Source organism: Mercurialis annua, linkage group LG1-X, assembly GCF_937616625.2.
Source record: "Mercurialis annua linkage group LG1-X, ddMerAnnu1.2, whole genome shotgun sequence".
NCBI classification, from domain to species: Eukaryota; Viridiplantae; Streptophyta; class Magnoliopsida; order Malpighiales; family Euphorbiaceae; genus Mercurialis; species Mercurialis annua.
In genome coordinates, this window is record NC_065570.1 from 61,584,321 (window position 1) to 61,601,131 (window position 16,811).

The following is a 16,811-nucleotide window of genomic DNA, read 5'->3' on the forward strand; positions in this document are numbered from 1 at the left end:
TAATGTATTACATTGCACATTAATTGTCAACTCTATTGTGCAAAATTAATTAGGAAATGTAATCAATCCTTTGTATTATATAACTTAGGCCAACAAAATTTCTCATGTGAGGTAGACCCGAGGTCCTGCCTGGCCCTACCTTACATCCGTCCCTGCACGTCAGTAAAGGCGATTTTTTGAGCCGGTTTATATAAGCTCAAGGTATAAATAATCCGATTTTTTAGTTTTGGACTTTTTTAATATTTTAACGTAAGTTCAGGGTGAAAGCGATCCTTTATTCCTAAAACAATTGAACGGAACTGCCTATTACTAATCTGTGCGGGATTCCATAACCTGTCCGGATTTGGCATCCATCTTATAAAGCAAGATAGAATGAGAAACAAACAGGCAGCTACTGCATATATATACTACAATACAACTGCAACTGGATGAACTTTTATCTTCTTCATCTTCTTCTTAATTAATTCCCATGGAGTCAATCTCAACCGCTACTTCCACTCTTCTCACAATATCCAAGGCTCTCAATCCTCATCTCTCCTCCTCTTCCTCTCTCCTCTCACGTCGTCGTTTCACTTCCTTCCGCCCTCTTTTCCTCCTCTCTAACTCCTCCTCTCCTCCTCCGCCTTTATCACCTTTATTCTACTCCGTTTTGCCTCTCCTACGCCGCCGTTTACAATGCGTCTCCAACTCCGCCTCCTTCTCCACCTCTCCTGCTGGCGGAAACGGCTCTGGCGGTCCTTTTGGTGGCGGCGGTGATGGAGGAGGTAGTGGCGGTGGTGACGGTAGAGCTAATGGCGGCGATTCCAAATCGAATTTGGCTTCTGGAGAGATTCAGGATTTATCGGGGTTGTCTCCTGATGTTATTATACTCGACGTTGGAGTAAGTGATGCATAAGTTTTTTTATTTTTTTGTTTTCTCTCTCTTAATTTTTGTTGTTGATGTGATGAAGTTATGTGTGTATGGCAGGGAATGTCGTGCGGTGGATGTGCAGCTAGTGTCAAGAGAATACTCGAAAGTCAAGTATGTGATTTTTTTTGTTCAAATTTTTTATTTATATAACAGTAAGAGAATACCGTTAATTTATATAATTTTGGAATTTTATTCTCATTTTACTTCCGCAATTGCTTTTAGAATTATGATTCTCAACAAACTACGATAATAATAATACTATAAGTATGTTTGGAGAAGTGAAATGAGCAAATCCAGTAATCAATTTAATTGAATTCTATCTGTAGTTTATTCTCATCATGTTTCAGAACTTCATAATTTATCGAACTCGGAATTTTTAACTTCGAAAAAAAATAAAAAAATAATGCCACAAGTCACATGATTTTGCAATTTACTGTCTATTTTTTGAGATGTTTTTTTTTATGCTGTTTCTGCATTTGATATTTATGTATGAACAGCCGAAAGTCTCGTCTGCTACTGTAAATCTCACAACAGAAACGGCAATAGTGTGGCCTGCATCTGAGGCAAAAGTTGTACCAAATTGGCAAAGCCAGTTGGGTGAGGCACTTGCCAAGCACCTCACGACTTGTGGCTTCAGTTCTAACCTTCGAGGTAACCATTTTATACATCACTCTTACCATTGTCATCTTTAATTCTTACGCATTGCTTATCTTGCTGAAAATCTCAAAGATTTAACATCTCGTGTTTTTATTTTTGTTTTTCTGTGATTGACTGTCTGACATGCCCTATTAGGTTACTGTTGATATTGCATTGCTCATGACATTCCAAGCATGGTTAGGTATTGACTGACACATTGCTATTAGTAGTATCCCAAAATTGTTCTTTTGGAAAAGATTTGACTTGCTGCAAGTAAAATTCATAAGATTAATAGATCATCATTTTAGGTAGGGAAACAATTGATGAAAATATTGAAAAGGCAGCATATCTCTTCCTTGCGGATAAATTACATTTAACATAGGCTTTTGAGCTGGTATCAAGCAACATCCCCTTGGTTTTTTATGTTAAAATATCATTCTAAGTAATAGAGTAGACTTAGCTGCTAAAAGTACATGTTACTCGGTGCTTGCAACTTGCTTTTGGTAAATCATTCCTGAATTGATGAATTATACATAAGAGGCTGTCATGCAACTGCAGATACAACTTGGCACTGACATAGAGACTTCTTTTAGACATAAAATTAATCGTGATGTTGCCTTCATATCTTATCCAGTCTACCTGAAATCCGTGTACTGCATTTCTAATAGTTATTCTGAAATTTGCAGCTTGCAAAAACCATTTTGCTTGTAAGTCCTCTAATTTTAGCAGGTGCTTATGGCATGCACACGAAAGTATTTAATCACACATGTCATAAACACAGGCAGATGAAATTTCGCGTATATCTTATAAAAGTCATCATGTATGCTGCCTATCTGTGGGAAGCTCTGGATGTTAGTTAGAGCAGACAATACGTAAATGCTCAGGGGTACCCATAATTCATTCATAATTTGGTGGATTAGTGGCAGGTCAGGGAGCTATTGAAGGGGATAATTGACTATAGAAATGGAACAGAATTCCTATAAGGGGCAACAATAATTCATTATGGTATGTCCCTAATCCATTAAGTTTTCCTGGCGACCTTGTTTACATGAGTGTATCACACTACAGTCATCTCCATTCTGTCAAATACCAAATCAACAATTTGGTGATTGTTAATCATATGATTTCTCCCTCCAATAGGTGAGTGTCAGCGACTACTTGGGGGAATTGGTTGGAGAAATTCTTCATGCTGAGGAGCCCATTTATTTTGGAGAATGTTGCTATTGTACAATCTGAATTTACCATGTCTTTAGTTATTATAAGGAATCTTAGAATGTTCATCTGTGATGGTTCATGTAAAGAAGTGCAATCGAGCAGATTCATATTTCTAGTGCTCGTGTATTAATTGGGGCACATTTCTTCTTGGCATAAATATCACGGAATAGGAGGAAAAGTTCACTGTTTCCTGTTCTTCTTGAGATTGTTCAAACATTCTATCAAAGCCTTATTGTGTATTCTGCAAAGAATTTGATCTGCACCTTAGGACCCATATTTGCTTCTGGTTTGTGATAAATGTTAATCTCCCTTTCATGCAGCCACAAGTTTTGGAAGTCTCGTAGTTATATATGTATTCATACTATGGCCCTGTTGATTTTATTTTCGCTTTTCTTTTCCAATCTTGTTTTCAAATCGTGAACCCTTTCAATATTGGAATCATTTCGATTTTGTTATCGGTTGCAATATATCGTAATTTTGAATCAAACTATATCAGACCTTATGGGTGGGCGCCATCATTAATTCCGCAAACAATTAGCAAAATTACTCAGATCAAAATCCAGTGGAGTAGATCGTTATTTGTTAGTACATTAACTCACTAAAAGTTTAAAACACCCCAGGAAACATTGTCTTAATTTTCTTTACATCAAAAATTACAGTACATTCATTCATACCTTCGCTTTTAAAGTATCGCCCAATTTCTGATATATATCAGCCAACATGCTCTGGTTATTTAGAAAGGAATTTATGTTGAATAAAATGAAGGTAAGAAAGAATGTTGGAGTACGTTCATTGATTTTTTTGTTTTATTAAATTTTGAAAAAGAATTATTTCCCATATTACTTTTACTTAAAGAGAAGGTAATTTTACGATGTAGGGGGCATTTAGTTGTAAAGACGTAATGTATGGAGTTCCTGCAAATAAATGCTACTTTTGGCATGATTTGGTTTCTTGAAAAGTGGTTCACTGAGTTTATGTCGAAAGAATAAGGTGTTGGTAACTTTCCAAACAGTCTTTGCAGGAAACAATTGTAACTATCAAGGATTTTGGCTAAGTGCTTCTTGTTTTCGGTGCTTCTGCAAAAGGAACTGTTCATTTTTGTTTAAATTATTTCGTATACTTCATTTGTTTCTATGCATTTCTAGTGTTCTATATTTCCTACATTTTCTACTCCTTTGTATCTATAAGTATAACATTCATTCCTTTCCATCACAAACTGCATACTCACAATTATTTACACATTCATATATTTGAGCTGTATAATTGTTGAGTTTCTATATTAACGAGGCTTGAACTTTCAACATAATTTTCTTTTGGGTTCCCTTTCCGGGTTTACTGCTTTAACTTCTATTGACTACATTTATGTCTCAAGTGAAGAAATTTATAGATAAACTCTTAGTTCCATGCACAGAACTTGAATTTTGTGGATTTTCTGTAGTTTTAAATTGCAACCGACTCGATATTATCAATTGTTGATTGCCTCTTAGTACCACCATGCATTAAACTTGATTTTGTCTCTCTCCTATCCTTCTGTTTGCGCTTCTTATTTTGTTATCCCTTTTGTAATTTCATTAGTAGTATTATCTTGACAGTTTTACTTCTTCTCATGTACAGATGCTGGGAAACAAAACTTTTTCGATGTTTTTGAGAAGAAAATGGATGAAAAACGCGTTCGCTTAAAAGAAAGTGGTATATTTTATTACGTTTTTCAGTTTAGTCGTTTGATCTATGCTGCAGTAATTTGCTTTTCATCTTGCTCGTTAGGTTGAAGAATGTTGGAGTTACAATTTTACTGTCATAAGCATTGCTCTTTGGTGATACACATGTGAAGAAACATGACAATAATTGTTTGTTTAATTTACAGGTCGCGAGCTTGCTGTTTCCTGGGCTCTCTGTGCTGTATGCCTCTTTGGCCATCTTTCTCATATATTTTCCTTCAAGGCTCCATGGATCCATATGCTTCATTCCACAGGATTCCATATGTCATTGTCTTTGTTTACGTTGCTTGGTCCTGGGCGTCAACTCATCCTTGATGGCGCGAAAAGCCTTTTTAAGGGGGCTCCAAATATGAACACTTTAGTTGGTCTTGGGGCAGTATCTTCATTTGCTGTTAGTTCATTAGCTGCCTTACTACCAAACCTGGTGAGCACTATATCTTACGCCTCACGTGACACTAATTTTATTGTGTTCAACTATGTATGAACAAATCTGGCATGATAATATATGAGCTGGTATTTTATATACACATTTTTTCGTTTTTCATTCTTTTTGTTTGGGACATAATATGGATCCGATTTAGTTAAAAGTTGAAACACCACATCTTTTATATTGCTAAATAACTACTTTGACCTTGTGTGAATTATGATGCACATTTTTTATTTTTTGATTCTTTTCGTTTGGGACATAATATTGATCTCAATTTTAGTTGAAAGTTGAAAGTTGAAACATCAAGTCTTTTGTCTAGCTTAATAGCTACTTTGACCTTGTATGAATTATGATGCCTTGAGTTAATGTTAGAAGTCATTGACTATCCCGAATACTCCCTCCGTCCCACTTTAGAAGTCCCATTTGACTTTACACACAGATTAAGAAAACATTAATTATTCTTGCCTTTTCATGTTTTTTCATGTTTTGCCCCTATTTATGATAGTGGAATTTTCCATAGAGCTCTTTTAAGATAACTAAAATAAGGGTAAAATAGGGTATTCAATGGAAAAGTATTCTAAAAATAGTAATGGGACTTTTTAAATGGGACATCCCAAAATAGAATATGGGACTTCTTAAACGGGACGGAGGGAGTAGTTCTTTTTTTTTATCGTCTATCCCATATAGTTCTGGTATGAAGCTGAATTTAAAGAAAAAAGCTATTAGTTGTTAATCCTACATGTATTTGTAGGTAGTGGTTGCCATTTGTGCCTGACCTATGTAAAGTTTCAAATTTTGAAAAGATTTAGGGTTGTGCTTTGTTGAATAGAATGATTACACTCTAACTTATGTTTTTCAGCTTTCTCGAAATCAAGCACTTGCTGCGTTAAAGAATAAAGGAGAGAAAGAAAAGGCTTAACTAGGATACCCTACACTAACTAAATGCACCAAAAAAGATTACTATGGTTCTTCAATGTATTTATTATCGTATGTTATAACTTATACATATTATTTTTCTTCCTTGCAATGAATACATTTGAGTGCAAAGATGTGTGCCTAACTTGGCTTAGGCTAGTGCTAGGCGGAACAGAGCTTTGAAAATTAAACGTGCTTAATACTTATAACCGCTTCGATCTTTTCAAACATCACTTACGATTCCTCGTGTCCCCAAAATGTTACTCACATTTGGAGATGGCAATGGCTGCAGCTTATTAGAATCTGCTGCCTGTGCTCAAAGAGTTAGATAACAGCTTTCCATATTTGGATCCACAAATGGCAACTGGTGTCATGCATATAAAGAAGCCTGACAATTTAACATGCATATAGCAAGTCTTTTCTTGATGTGTGTTAATATAATCTGTCTTTGCATGCTAATATATACTATGGGAGTTCGACTCGCTAATGAAGTGAAGATAATATTGACTCTATTTTGAGTAATTTTTAGGCTTAATTGCGTAAAAAATCATAAACTTTAGCGTGTTTTGCAAATTTAACATAAACTTTCAATTTTGGCAAATTAATACACAAACTTTTGATTTTTGGCAATTTTAGCACCGATCAATTTTTCGTGAAAAAGATGCTGATGTATACACCGGAATAACCACTATTCTGGCGTCCACATCAGCATTTTTCTCTATTTTTTTGAAGGAAAATTGATCGGTGCTAAAATTGCAAAAAAATCAAAAGTTTGTGTATTAATTTGCCAAAATTGAAAGTTTATGTTAAATTTGCAAAACACGCTAAAGTTTATGATTTTTTACGCCATTAAGCCTAATTTTTAATTGGTTATCCAAATGCTAAATATAAGTTTCAACCATACACGATCTTCTTCAAGCATTGCATCAAATATTCCAGTTCTTAATTTCAATATCATTACATTTTCTAAGAAATGGCATGGTCGATTTGGCTAGCGATGCTAATGACATTATTATCTGATAGATTATCTTTAATTGATGCCACCTGAGTAGGGTTGGAAGGCCTTCTTTGAGGAGCCAATTATGTTGATAGCTTTTGTCCTGCTGGGAAAGAATCTTGAACAAAGAGCAAAAATTAAAGCAGCCAGTGACATGACAGGACTTCTAAGTATTTTGCCTTCGAAAGCTCGTCTTCTAGTTCAAAGTGACCTAGAAGACCCAGGTGCAGTGGTTGAAGTCCCTTGTAGCAATCTCTCTGTTGGTGACCAAATTGTTGTGCTACCTGGAGTAAGTAATGAACTCTTACTTTCTTTCATGTAATTTGAAAATTCTATATATTATCTCTTTTTCATTTAATGAGTTGTACTGTTTAGGAATTCATTTTATTCAGTTTTACTTATCATTCTTTTGTCCCCTCCATTTTCCTTCCACTTCCTAGTTTACAATGCCATAGCTGAGATACTGATTTCTCTGTCCAAGAGTTGGTCAACTTGAAGCCTTAATATATTTTTTCTCATACTTCAGGATCGCATTCCAGCAGATGGAATAGTTAGAGCTGGTCGAAGCACCATTGATGAGTCAAGTTTCACAGGGGAGCCAATGCCAGTGACTAAACTACCTGGGGTATTACTTGCATGTAACTAATTTTAACGATTTACGTTTGCATAGCTGTTTTTTGTTAGTATTTAAAAAGTAATATAAGCTGTAGTGCTGCTTGTACCTCCTTTAAAAATTATTTTGTATAGTGACTTTATTCCTCTGCCAGAGTCAAGTAGCAGCTGGTAGCATAAACCTCAACGGCACTCTGACGGTCGAAGTGCAGCGACCAGGTGGTGAAACTGCCGTAGGAGACATTGTTCGTTTGGTGGAAGAAGCTCAAGGCAGAGAGGCACCAGTGCAGCGTTTAGCTGACAAGGTTTCATTTCTACATCTTTCTTGCTTGAGATGCTATATTTGTAAAATAATGTTCAAAGTTTCTGGATGGTTTGTTTCTTTCATATCATTTTGTAAAATTCACGCTTTTCTCCTGCTTCACCAGGTATCTGGGCACTTTACCTATGGAGTGATGGCACTTTCAGCTGCTACGTTTATGTTCTGGAATTTGTTTGGTACGCGTATACTCCCTGCTGCTGTTTACCATGGAAATCCAGTTTCACTGGCCCTACAGCTCTCTTGCAGTGTTTTGGTATGGCATTCTGCTCTTAGTGGTATCTGACTCTAGTGATTTAATGTTTTTTCCTTTGCAAGAGCTCAGCTATGTGCACTGGCACTCTTATTTGTCATTGAGCCTTTTGTAACTACCTTTGTATGATAAAAAGAAATCTGGTTTTACCTCTCTTTGTGTCTGTGCGCGCGCGCATACTTTTTTTTTTTCTATTTTTCATGTGCATGGAAAAACCTTTCCGTCAAAGTTAATTATCACTCTTGCTGTTAAACGTTAGGGATTTCAATAATAAATTTGGGACTGATGCTTAAGTAGACCATACTATATTGACCATCATGGAATGGTGCATCATCACATATTAGAGAGTTAAATTAACTTTGGTTTGTTGGCCTTGCTTTGGTGGTGGTGGCATTTAACCATAATGATTTTAGAGGATGGTAGGACCATCCAATCAACTTAGAAAAATAAAAACTTTGTTTCTCACCTTTAGCGTAAGTTGAATCCAACCATCTAAATTTTGTAAATCCAACTATGTATATTTCTTTAGAAATCAAGTGTTCTGAAATACTTGAATCTTTTCCTATTTATTACTCCCTCCGTCCCATTTAGGAAGTCCCATTGTTGCTTTTCACACATATTAAGAAGACACAAAACATATATTTTTTTCTTGTTTTGCTCTTATTAATGGTGCTTTGGAATTGTACATGTCGTTAATTACCTTGCAAGTGTGTTTAGTTATTAAGAAAAAACAAGGGGTAAAGAAGGAAGTTTAAGGTAAAAAGTTACAATGGGACTTCTTAAGTGGGACAAAAAAAAATGACAACGGGACTTCCTAAATGGGACGGAGGGAGTATAAGTTTTAAAGCTCAATTTGTATCCCACTGCGAACTTTGTTATCACATCATCACCCAATATTGATAAAGTAGAGATGTCCCGGACTACAAAAAAAAAGGCTTGTTTAAATTGTTAAGATAATAAAACTATTGTTGAAGTTTCACCCAACAAATTGAGTTCTTGGGTGAATTAGTTATTTAACATGATATCAGAGCTTCTATGAACGAAAGGTCTAGAGTATGATCCTCGCAACCCTCATTTGGTTAATTAAAATATTGGAACACAAGGTGAGGAGGGTATGTGTCTTGTTTTTGTCACGCTTCAAATCCAATGGGAATTTGCGTGCGAGAGTGTGTCAAGATAATAAAAATATCGCTGAAGCCTCACCCAACGTATTGAGTTTTGGATGAATAGGTTATTTAACATATACTATTCATTTTTGGTAGGAAGTTCTATTGCTTAAATTTTCTGTTTCTTCTGTTTGAATAGTAGTGAATCTATTTCCTGAATGCAGGTTATTGCTTGTCCATGTGCACTTGGCTTAGCCACACCTACTGCTGTGCTGGTACCCTCCCTCTTCACCCAGTTTCACTTTAATAAAAAGATATTGATTGATCAGGACTTCTCTTTTTCTCTTCCTCTCTGTCTTCATTTTTTCTATTTCTATTTACAATGAGTTTCCATACATGATGTTTTAAAGGTTGGAACCTCATTGGGTGCAACAAGAGGATTGCTTTTGCGTGGTGGAAATATTTTAGAACAATTTTCAATGGTGAAGACCATTGTATTTGACAAAACAGGAACCCTTACAATTGGCAGACCTGCTGTGACGAAGGTTGTTACACTTGGGGATGTAAAAATTACAGACCAGTTGAGTTGTCTCATTATTTCTCTTTGTTTTCTTTTTATTTAATGTGGAAATAATCTTAAGTTTCAGAAATACCTCAATCTATTTGAATGACTTTATCTTAGTGAATATCTATTGTATTTCAAATCCATAAGATTGCCATTTATTCAATCCTGCAACTAACATTTCTTGTGTTGTAACAAAAGGAAAATTTTCTTTGTATCTATTTGTTTTTCTCTATATAAAAAGAAAAAGAACCTCAATGCAACTTTTTTTTAATACAATATTGTTAGCTATGACTATCTTTAAGCACTATCTGTCAGTTCATTGGAAAACCAAATATCTCAAGATTTATAGTCTTAGGAGTAAAATGAAACTATGCCGCTTGAGTCACAAGTCACTCATTTGCCAAAAGTATTAGAGATACAAAGGGAAATTATCTTTTCATGTTAAGCTCAAATCTAGATACCCGATTTACTATTACTGGCCATGTGTTTATACATCTTCATGTTCATATTTATCAGTCATTTTAACATGTTTCTTTTTACCTTTCACATGAGCTAGTTAAGTTATCACCCAAAGCATAGAAATTGAATGCCTTGATAAGTATCAGCTGTTACAGCCTGCATGAAATAGGTATCTCTATGTTTATGTTTGCTTGTGTTATTACATACAGTTGAAAGTTGAGGTATTTTAACTAAGCCATTAAATCAATCACAGAAGATGTGTAAAAACGATATGGTAACTTTATTGAATGCTAAGTTAGATTTGATGTGCTCTAATGCAGAATAAATACAAATTATATATGGTCAGAAGTTGAAGTTCTTAGCCTAGCTGCTGCTGTAGAATCAAATAGTTCTCATCCTGTTGGAAAGGCTATAGTAAAAGCTGCTCAGGCTGTCAGTTATCAAAATGTAAAGGTATTTATTTATAAGCTTGAAGTTTTTCCATCTGGTCAGCATTTATTTTTACTGTCTTTGAAGTGTGCAATTTAAGTCATATGGTCACTGCAATCAATATTTCTTAGATGTCAAATCTAATGTAAAATTTCATGTGAACTTTTCTCTTATAGTAACTGGACATGCATAAGATGTTTTATGGGTGTCAAATTTAAAGGCGTGAATCAAAGCATGTCTTTTGCTTATTCTGACTTGAGCAATTTATATCGCGAAAGTAAAAAAAAAAAACATATCATATAATAGTTTTCGCAAACTTCTATACGTTAAAAATTATAAGTTCTACTTTATAGGATCAGATTGAGTTCAGTACTGCTATTGGTGCCATTTCTCTCTCTTTTTCACTCCCTTTGGGTGTAAAGTGTTTCTTGTACCATAAGAGTTGCTACAAAATTTTCCTTGGCTTGATTCCTAGTGTACTGCAGCTACTAATTCATAAAAAAAAAAAAATTATTCGGAGCTATCTGCCTGCTAAAGAATGATTTCATTCAAGACAAATGATTACTTATGCTTGAAGCGGGTGAAAGATCAACAATGCTAATTCTACTGTTGGGTATTTAACTTGTAGTCATCCTTTTCGATGTGTATGTATTTGTGCATGTTTGTGTTTTTATGCTGTAGCCTCTTACATATTATGGTAGAGAGTGAAGACCTTATAACCATTGGAAATTAAAAAAGGTCACTAAAATTATATGAGTTAGATAGAAGCATGGAAAAGAGAAAATAGAGGTTGACATTCTTGTCCCTTAAAAACTGTGTTTTGATCACCAGAAATTGTTACAAGGGGCTGCAGCCATAAATTTAGGAAGAAAGGGATTTTGACCTTTGGTTGACTTTTACATCTAGGAGTTTAACTTTCAAATCTGTTATCCCTCGAATACCAAAAAACAATAAGAAAAAACACTCCTTCCTCATTTTAGGGATACAACTTGGTGTTGTCAAGAAGTTGGTATATGTTGCAGATGTGAAATTTATGCTGAGGTGAAACAAAAATATTAACTTGTATTTTAACAGGTAACTGATGGAACATTCATGGAGGAACCTGGGTCTGGTGCTGTAGCTACTGTTGGAAACAAGAGGGTATCTGTTGGAACACTTGATTGGGTTATGAGGTAATTTGCTCAGTTGTCTTCTTACAGATGCATACAAAAATAAAATGGTTATTTGCAAAAAAGAGAGCCCCACTTTCACCTTTTTAACAATTTAAGCACGTCTTCTAAAACTTTGCACCCCATATCCCAACCTTCCCTTTCTTGGCATTTTGCATCCCTACGTCATTACCCATGTAGTTTTATTTAGAGCAAATTACTCTAAAACCCCTCACGTTTGTCATAATTCACAGTTTAGTACCTCTTATTTGAAAATCAAACGATTTGCTACCTCAGTTTTGATTTTTTAAACTATAAGGCCCTTCTGTTAGTTCCGTTAATAATTTGATATTTACTTTCAAACGATTTCAAACGATTTGGTACCTCAGTTTTAAATATGTAAATGATTTGGTACCTCATTTTTAATTATGTAAACGATTTGATACCTCATTTTCAAACGATTTGGTACCTTACGTTTCATTCCGTTAACGAGTTGGTACCTACATTTAACAGAAGGGCCTTATAGTTTATAAAATAAAAACTGAGGTACCAAATCGTTTGATTTTCAAACAAAGGGTATCAAACTGTGAATTATGACAAACGTGAGGGGTCTTAATGTATTTTGCTCTTTTATTTATTAAAAACCGTGAAAAACGACTTCGTTTAGTGAAGGAAAAATGCTTTTGGGCCAAAAATGCCAATAAATTAAAGTTTGGAATGTTGGGTTCCAAGTTTTGAAAGGCGTGCTTTAATCGTGAAAGAGGTGAAAGGTGAGGCTTTTTTTTTTGGCATATGCCCTTGAATAAACGGGGCATACTTTATTGGCTAATTTACTGTTCGATCTGTCATTTAGGTCATACCATATGTAAACATAAATATTCTTAATTGAATTGAATTCATGCTGCTTTAAGCAATTTATTATCTGAACCTCATATTTGGATCCATATGATAAAAATCAGACAAAAATCTGTAATGCACTATAAACTACATTTTCTGATAATATAATTTGCTATCACTATGATAGATGCTCTCAAGTTTGTTTTCATTATTATGTATCTTGTCTGATTCTAAATTTTATAGAGGAATGTCGGAAAAAACAATTACAGTATGTATTGCACATCGTAATCTTTTTTTATCTTTTTTGCGGCTGTTAGTGGGCCAATGCCACTTTTAACACTCAGCAACTTGTTTACTGAAGTAATATTAGTAAGTTGAGGCTATCAAACATCTGTTCGAAAAGAAAAGGGTATCTAACAGGTTTCTATGGATTCACTACTAAGCGATGCATATCAGAAGTTACTGAATCCAACACATTGTTTGTGAAAGGGGAATAATTAGTAGAGATGTAGAATTGAGAGTCTTACACTTTCGCTTTGGGAATTCAAATGTTCTCTGCATTTGACATTTTAAAAGTCTCATTCTACAGGCATGGAATTGAACAGAATCCATTTCAAGAAGCCGAGGATCTCAAGAATCAGTCAGTTGTCTATATTGGAGTAGATAATGCCCTCGCTGGCCTTATATACTTGGAAGATCAAATTAGAGAAGATGCTAGATATGTTGTTGAATCCTTGTCTAGAAGAGGAATTAATGTGTTCATGTTGTCTGGTGATAAAAAGTCTACTGCTGAGCATGTTGCATCTGCTGTTGGAATTCCAAAAGAGAAGGTAAGAAATGTATTCTTGTTTGAAGTGAAAGATTGTATGTAGGAGTTTCTCAAGAACTCCCATAGCAATTAGGGTTGGAAAAAACTATAATAATTTAACAGTTCCCAAGAGTGGCACTGTTAAACTGATTATAGGAACTTCTGCAACCCTCAAAGAAGTATGAAGGATGGAGTAACTTCTCATCGTATAACTTCTATGCTGAAGTCCAACCAAAAGTGGAGGTAGATGGTGACTAGAGGCTGTCATGGCCCCTCAAGTCCCATGGCTCCACGTGCAGAAAGTGCTTCTAGTCACTCTTAATGCTCTAATCATGAAGTCTTAATTACACTTGACGTCTAACTGCATATAACTATGTATATAGTATAAACGATCTATGATTATTTCCATCTGAAAAGTTTAAATTGATTTTTTTGGTTGTCTAATATTTTACATATCAAAGCTGCAAATAAAAAATCTTGTTCCTCTTAACTGATTTTTTTCTGGAAGTTAATGAAAGCAAGCCTAAACCTGTAGGCTGTACCATGTTTAAAAAATTATTCTTTGGATATTATATCATGCCTTAAAGTCTCAAAGGTTACATCTTTCATATTCTTGTATTCGCTGTGGATAATAGGTGTTGGCTGGAGTTAAACCAGATGAAAAGAGAACGTTCATTGTTGAACTTCAGAATGATCAGAATATAGTAGCAATGGTTGGTGATGGAATTAATGATGCTGCTGCATTGGCATCATCACACATTGGAGTTGCAATGGGTGGAGGAGTTGGAGCTGCGAGCGATGTGTCTTCTGTTGTGTTGACTGGCGATAGACTATCCCAGGTATTCGAAAATGTACATGTCGTTGAGTCTTGCGGGCATATGATGTTAAAGTGTTAACAATGCTTATACTGCTTAATTTTTTTGGCTAGCTAAATTATGATCTCTACCTTGTCTTTATAAAGCAGTATTACTAATGTTCTTATTAAAATATGTCCTGCATGTACTGTTCACAAAACTTCTCAGTCTTGCACATGATGTTGACAGTGCTAAATGACTTGACCAAGAAACTTAACATTGGATTTTTCTTTTACTTGCACCTTGGTCGAGAAACTTTTTGTTGTCTTTTTCACTTGACCATCTTGCATGAAATAGTAACTTTTCATTTCTGAAAAAAATTCTTGGCCAGCTCTAGCACCTAGAGAGAACCAAAACCAGCTTTGCTGCGATTCTCTGATATTCATTTGGATTTGAGTCGACTTATGTGCTGTATAAAACTTTACTTCACAGTTTAAAAAATCTATGATTGTTATGCTGGTTAGTTTCTTTTGATGTGACTGGCATGGTAGATTTTGGTGCAGCAGGATCGGACATGGGATTGAAAATGGCATTTAATAGCATGTCCTTTTGTCATCGTGAACAGTGTGATTTGACTTGAATTTACTTGTATGCAGTTGCTTGATGCATTAGAACTAAGCAGACAGACTATGAAGACTGTGAAGCAAAATCTCTGGTGGGCGTTTGCGTACAACATTGTAAGTTTTCGTTATACACACTAATTGAAATTGAAAGTTGATATGGCATCAGCTGGACGGGAGCATTTCCTGTAAAAGTAAATTTGTCATATCGAATAAGAATTATATAATTTTCTTGGTCTTTAGCTGCTGGGTGCTTTTTTGGTGATTTACATAATGGTTGAAAATGCTTGTTTCTAATTACTATGGCATCAATAAATTAATAGCCTAGTCATGGCCTTAAATTCCAAATGGCTTAAACTCCCAAATAACTAATCCACCCAAAAGTGTTAGGTGAGGCTACAACTATGGTTTTATTTTCTCTAACAACACATACACATCAAATGCGCACATTGCCTTGCTCAAACATTCAATTAATCAAATGGGAATTGCCAAGGATCAAATTCTAGACCTTTCAATCATTGAGATTCTGATAGCATGTCAAGTAATCAATCACCCAAAAAGTTCAAGGGTTTAGGTGAGGCTAGAAACCTAGGAGTCTAGGACTAGGTTTTATCATATCTAACAATTCCATTGTACTTTGTGTCGCTGAAACTGTGAAGCAGCATAAATTATATACTTGTAAGTTCACAATTTGTGCCTATGGTCCCTGCCACATCTAATTAAATTTGTATTTTGTGTGATCATGCTTGTTAAACTCTATTTGCTTATCATACTTTCACTTTACCATTTTCTCCCTGGTTTTGGTGTTAAAATTCACAGCATAAAAGGTTTCTTTGTTGGTATTTTCCCTTTCCCCCCTTTCCTTTTCTGTGTCCCCTCGAAAGTTATGCTAGTTGAACCTTTAAAAGAACTGAGATATTATATAGATTCCTCGATAGACACCAGTGTACTGCTGGTTGTCTAGGTTAAAAATCTACATATCCTGCCTTCATTAAACTGTTCAGTTGGATTTCATTCGCTTTAAACCGAACTGATTGAAATTTGATTTTTTTTTTCCAAAATTGAACCGAAGCGGATACATAAAGATTTAAGGTTTTTTTTTCAAAAATATCTCTTTTTTGAGTTTTTTTTGCAATGAGTTACCAATAATCTACTACTCCGTCCGTCCCATTTAGAAAGTCTCATTGTTATTAAGAAGACAAAAGACATTTTTTTTTTCTTTTTTTATCCTTATTAATTGTGCTTTGAAATTGTACATGTCATTAATTACCTTATAAGAGTGTTTAATTATTAAGATAAAACAAGGGGTAAAGAAGAAGTTTAAGCTAAAAAAGTACAATGGGACTTTTTAAGTGGGACAAAAAAAAATGACAATCTCTCTCCGTCCCATTTAGGAAGTGCCAAGAGGTGTAGGGCTCCCCAAGATTTTAAAGTGTTGTAAACTGAATTAAATTGAACTAGTCGGTTCGGTAGGCTTTTTAATTTGGTTTGGTTTGTAGCAAAAGTGAGCTGAAATTTTACTACTATTAAAACTGAATCGAAGCAAAAATTCAATTATATGGTTGTTTCTTTATCTTAGTATTTGTTGTTATTGCAGATTGGAATTCCAATAGCAGCTGGTGTTCTACTTCCATTTACTGGGACAATGCTGACTCCATCCATTGCTGGAGCTCTCATGGGTTTAAGTTCTGTTGGCGTTATGACAAATTCATTGCTTTTGAGATTCAAATTTCCCTCGAAGCTCAGCCGTGATACTGAAATGTCTCTAGCTGCCAACACTTTTTTGGCTTCTCAACTTCTCATGAACCAAACTGAGAAAATAAAGAAATATAATGCTTCTACTAAATGGAGAGAGGCACGATGAGCTCAATTTATATTTAAAGTGGGTTTGGTTTAATGAATATTTCTGAAATTCATTTGTAAATAGATGCAGTTATACTTAAATTCATTTAATAATTATATCTTTTAAGTTTTATATTAAATGAATTCTGAAGTAGAATTAACGGATTTCTAGCATTACAATGTCAGAAAGAAAATGATATA

General features: G+C 34.8%; 1 protein-coding gene across 2 annotated transcripts; it reads left to right on the plus strand.

Annotated features, from left to right (window-relative positions):
* The first annotated feature begins 318 nt into the window (after positions 1-318).
* LOC126664709 (copper-transporting ATPase PAA1, chloroplastic) lies at positions 319-16,775 on the plus strand. Of its 2 annotated transcripts, XM_050357223.2 has the most exons (17): positions 319-880; positions 968-1,021; positions 1,408-1,561; positions 4,376-4,450; positions 4,626-4,903; positions 6,874-7,107; positions 7,345-7,443; positions 7,586-7,735; positions 7,859-8,005; positions 9,333-9,383; positions 9,519-9,688; positions 10,453-10,585; positions 11,636-11,733; positions 13,136-13,376; positions 13,990-14,193; positions 14,805-14,885; positions 16,366-16,775. In XM_050357223.2, exons 1-17 carry the CDS (start codon positions 470-472, stop codon positions 16,630-16,632), a joined length of 2,847 nt encoding a protein of 948 aa, XP_050213180.1. In that variant the 5' UTR covers positions 319-469; the 3' UTR covers positions 16,633-16,775. The 2 variants fall into 2 exon arrangements, with proteins under 2 accessions (XP_050213180.1, XP_055960270.1); XM_056104295.1 differs by lacking the exons at positions 13,990-14,193; positions 14,805-14,885; positions 16,366-16,775 and adding an exon at positions 13,511-13,705.
* The last annotated feature ends 36 nt before the right edge of the window (positions 16,776-16,811 follow it).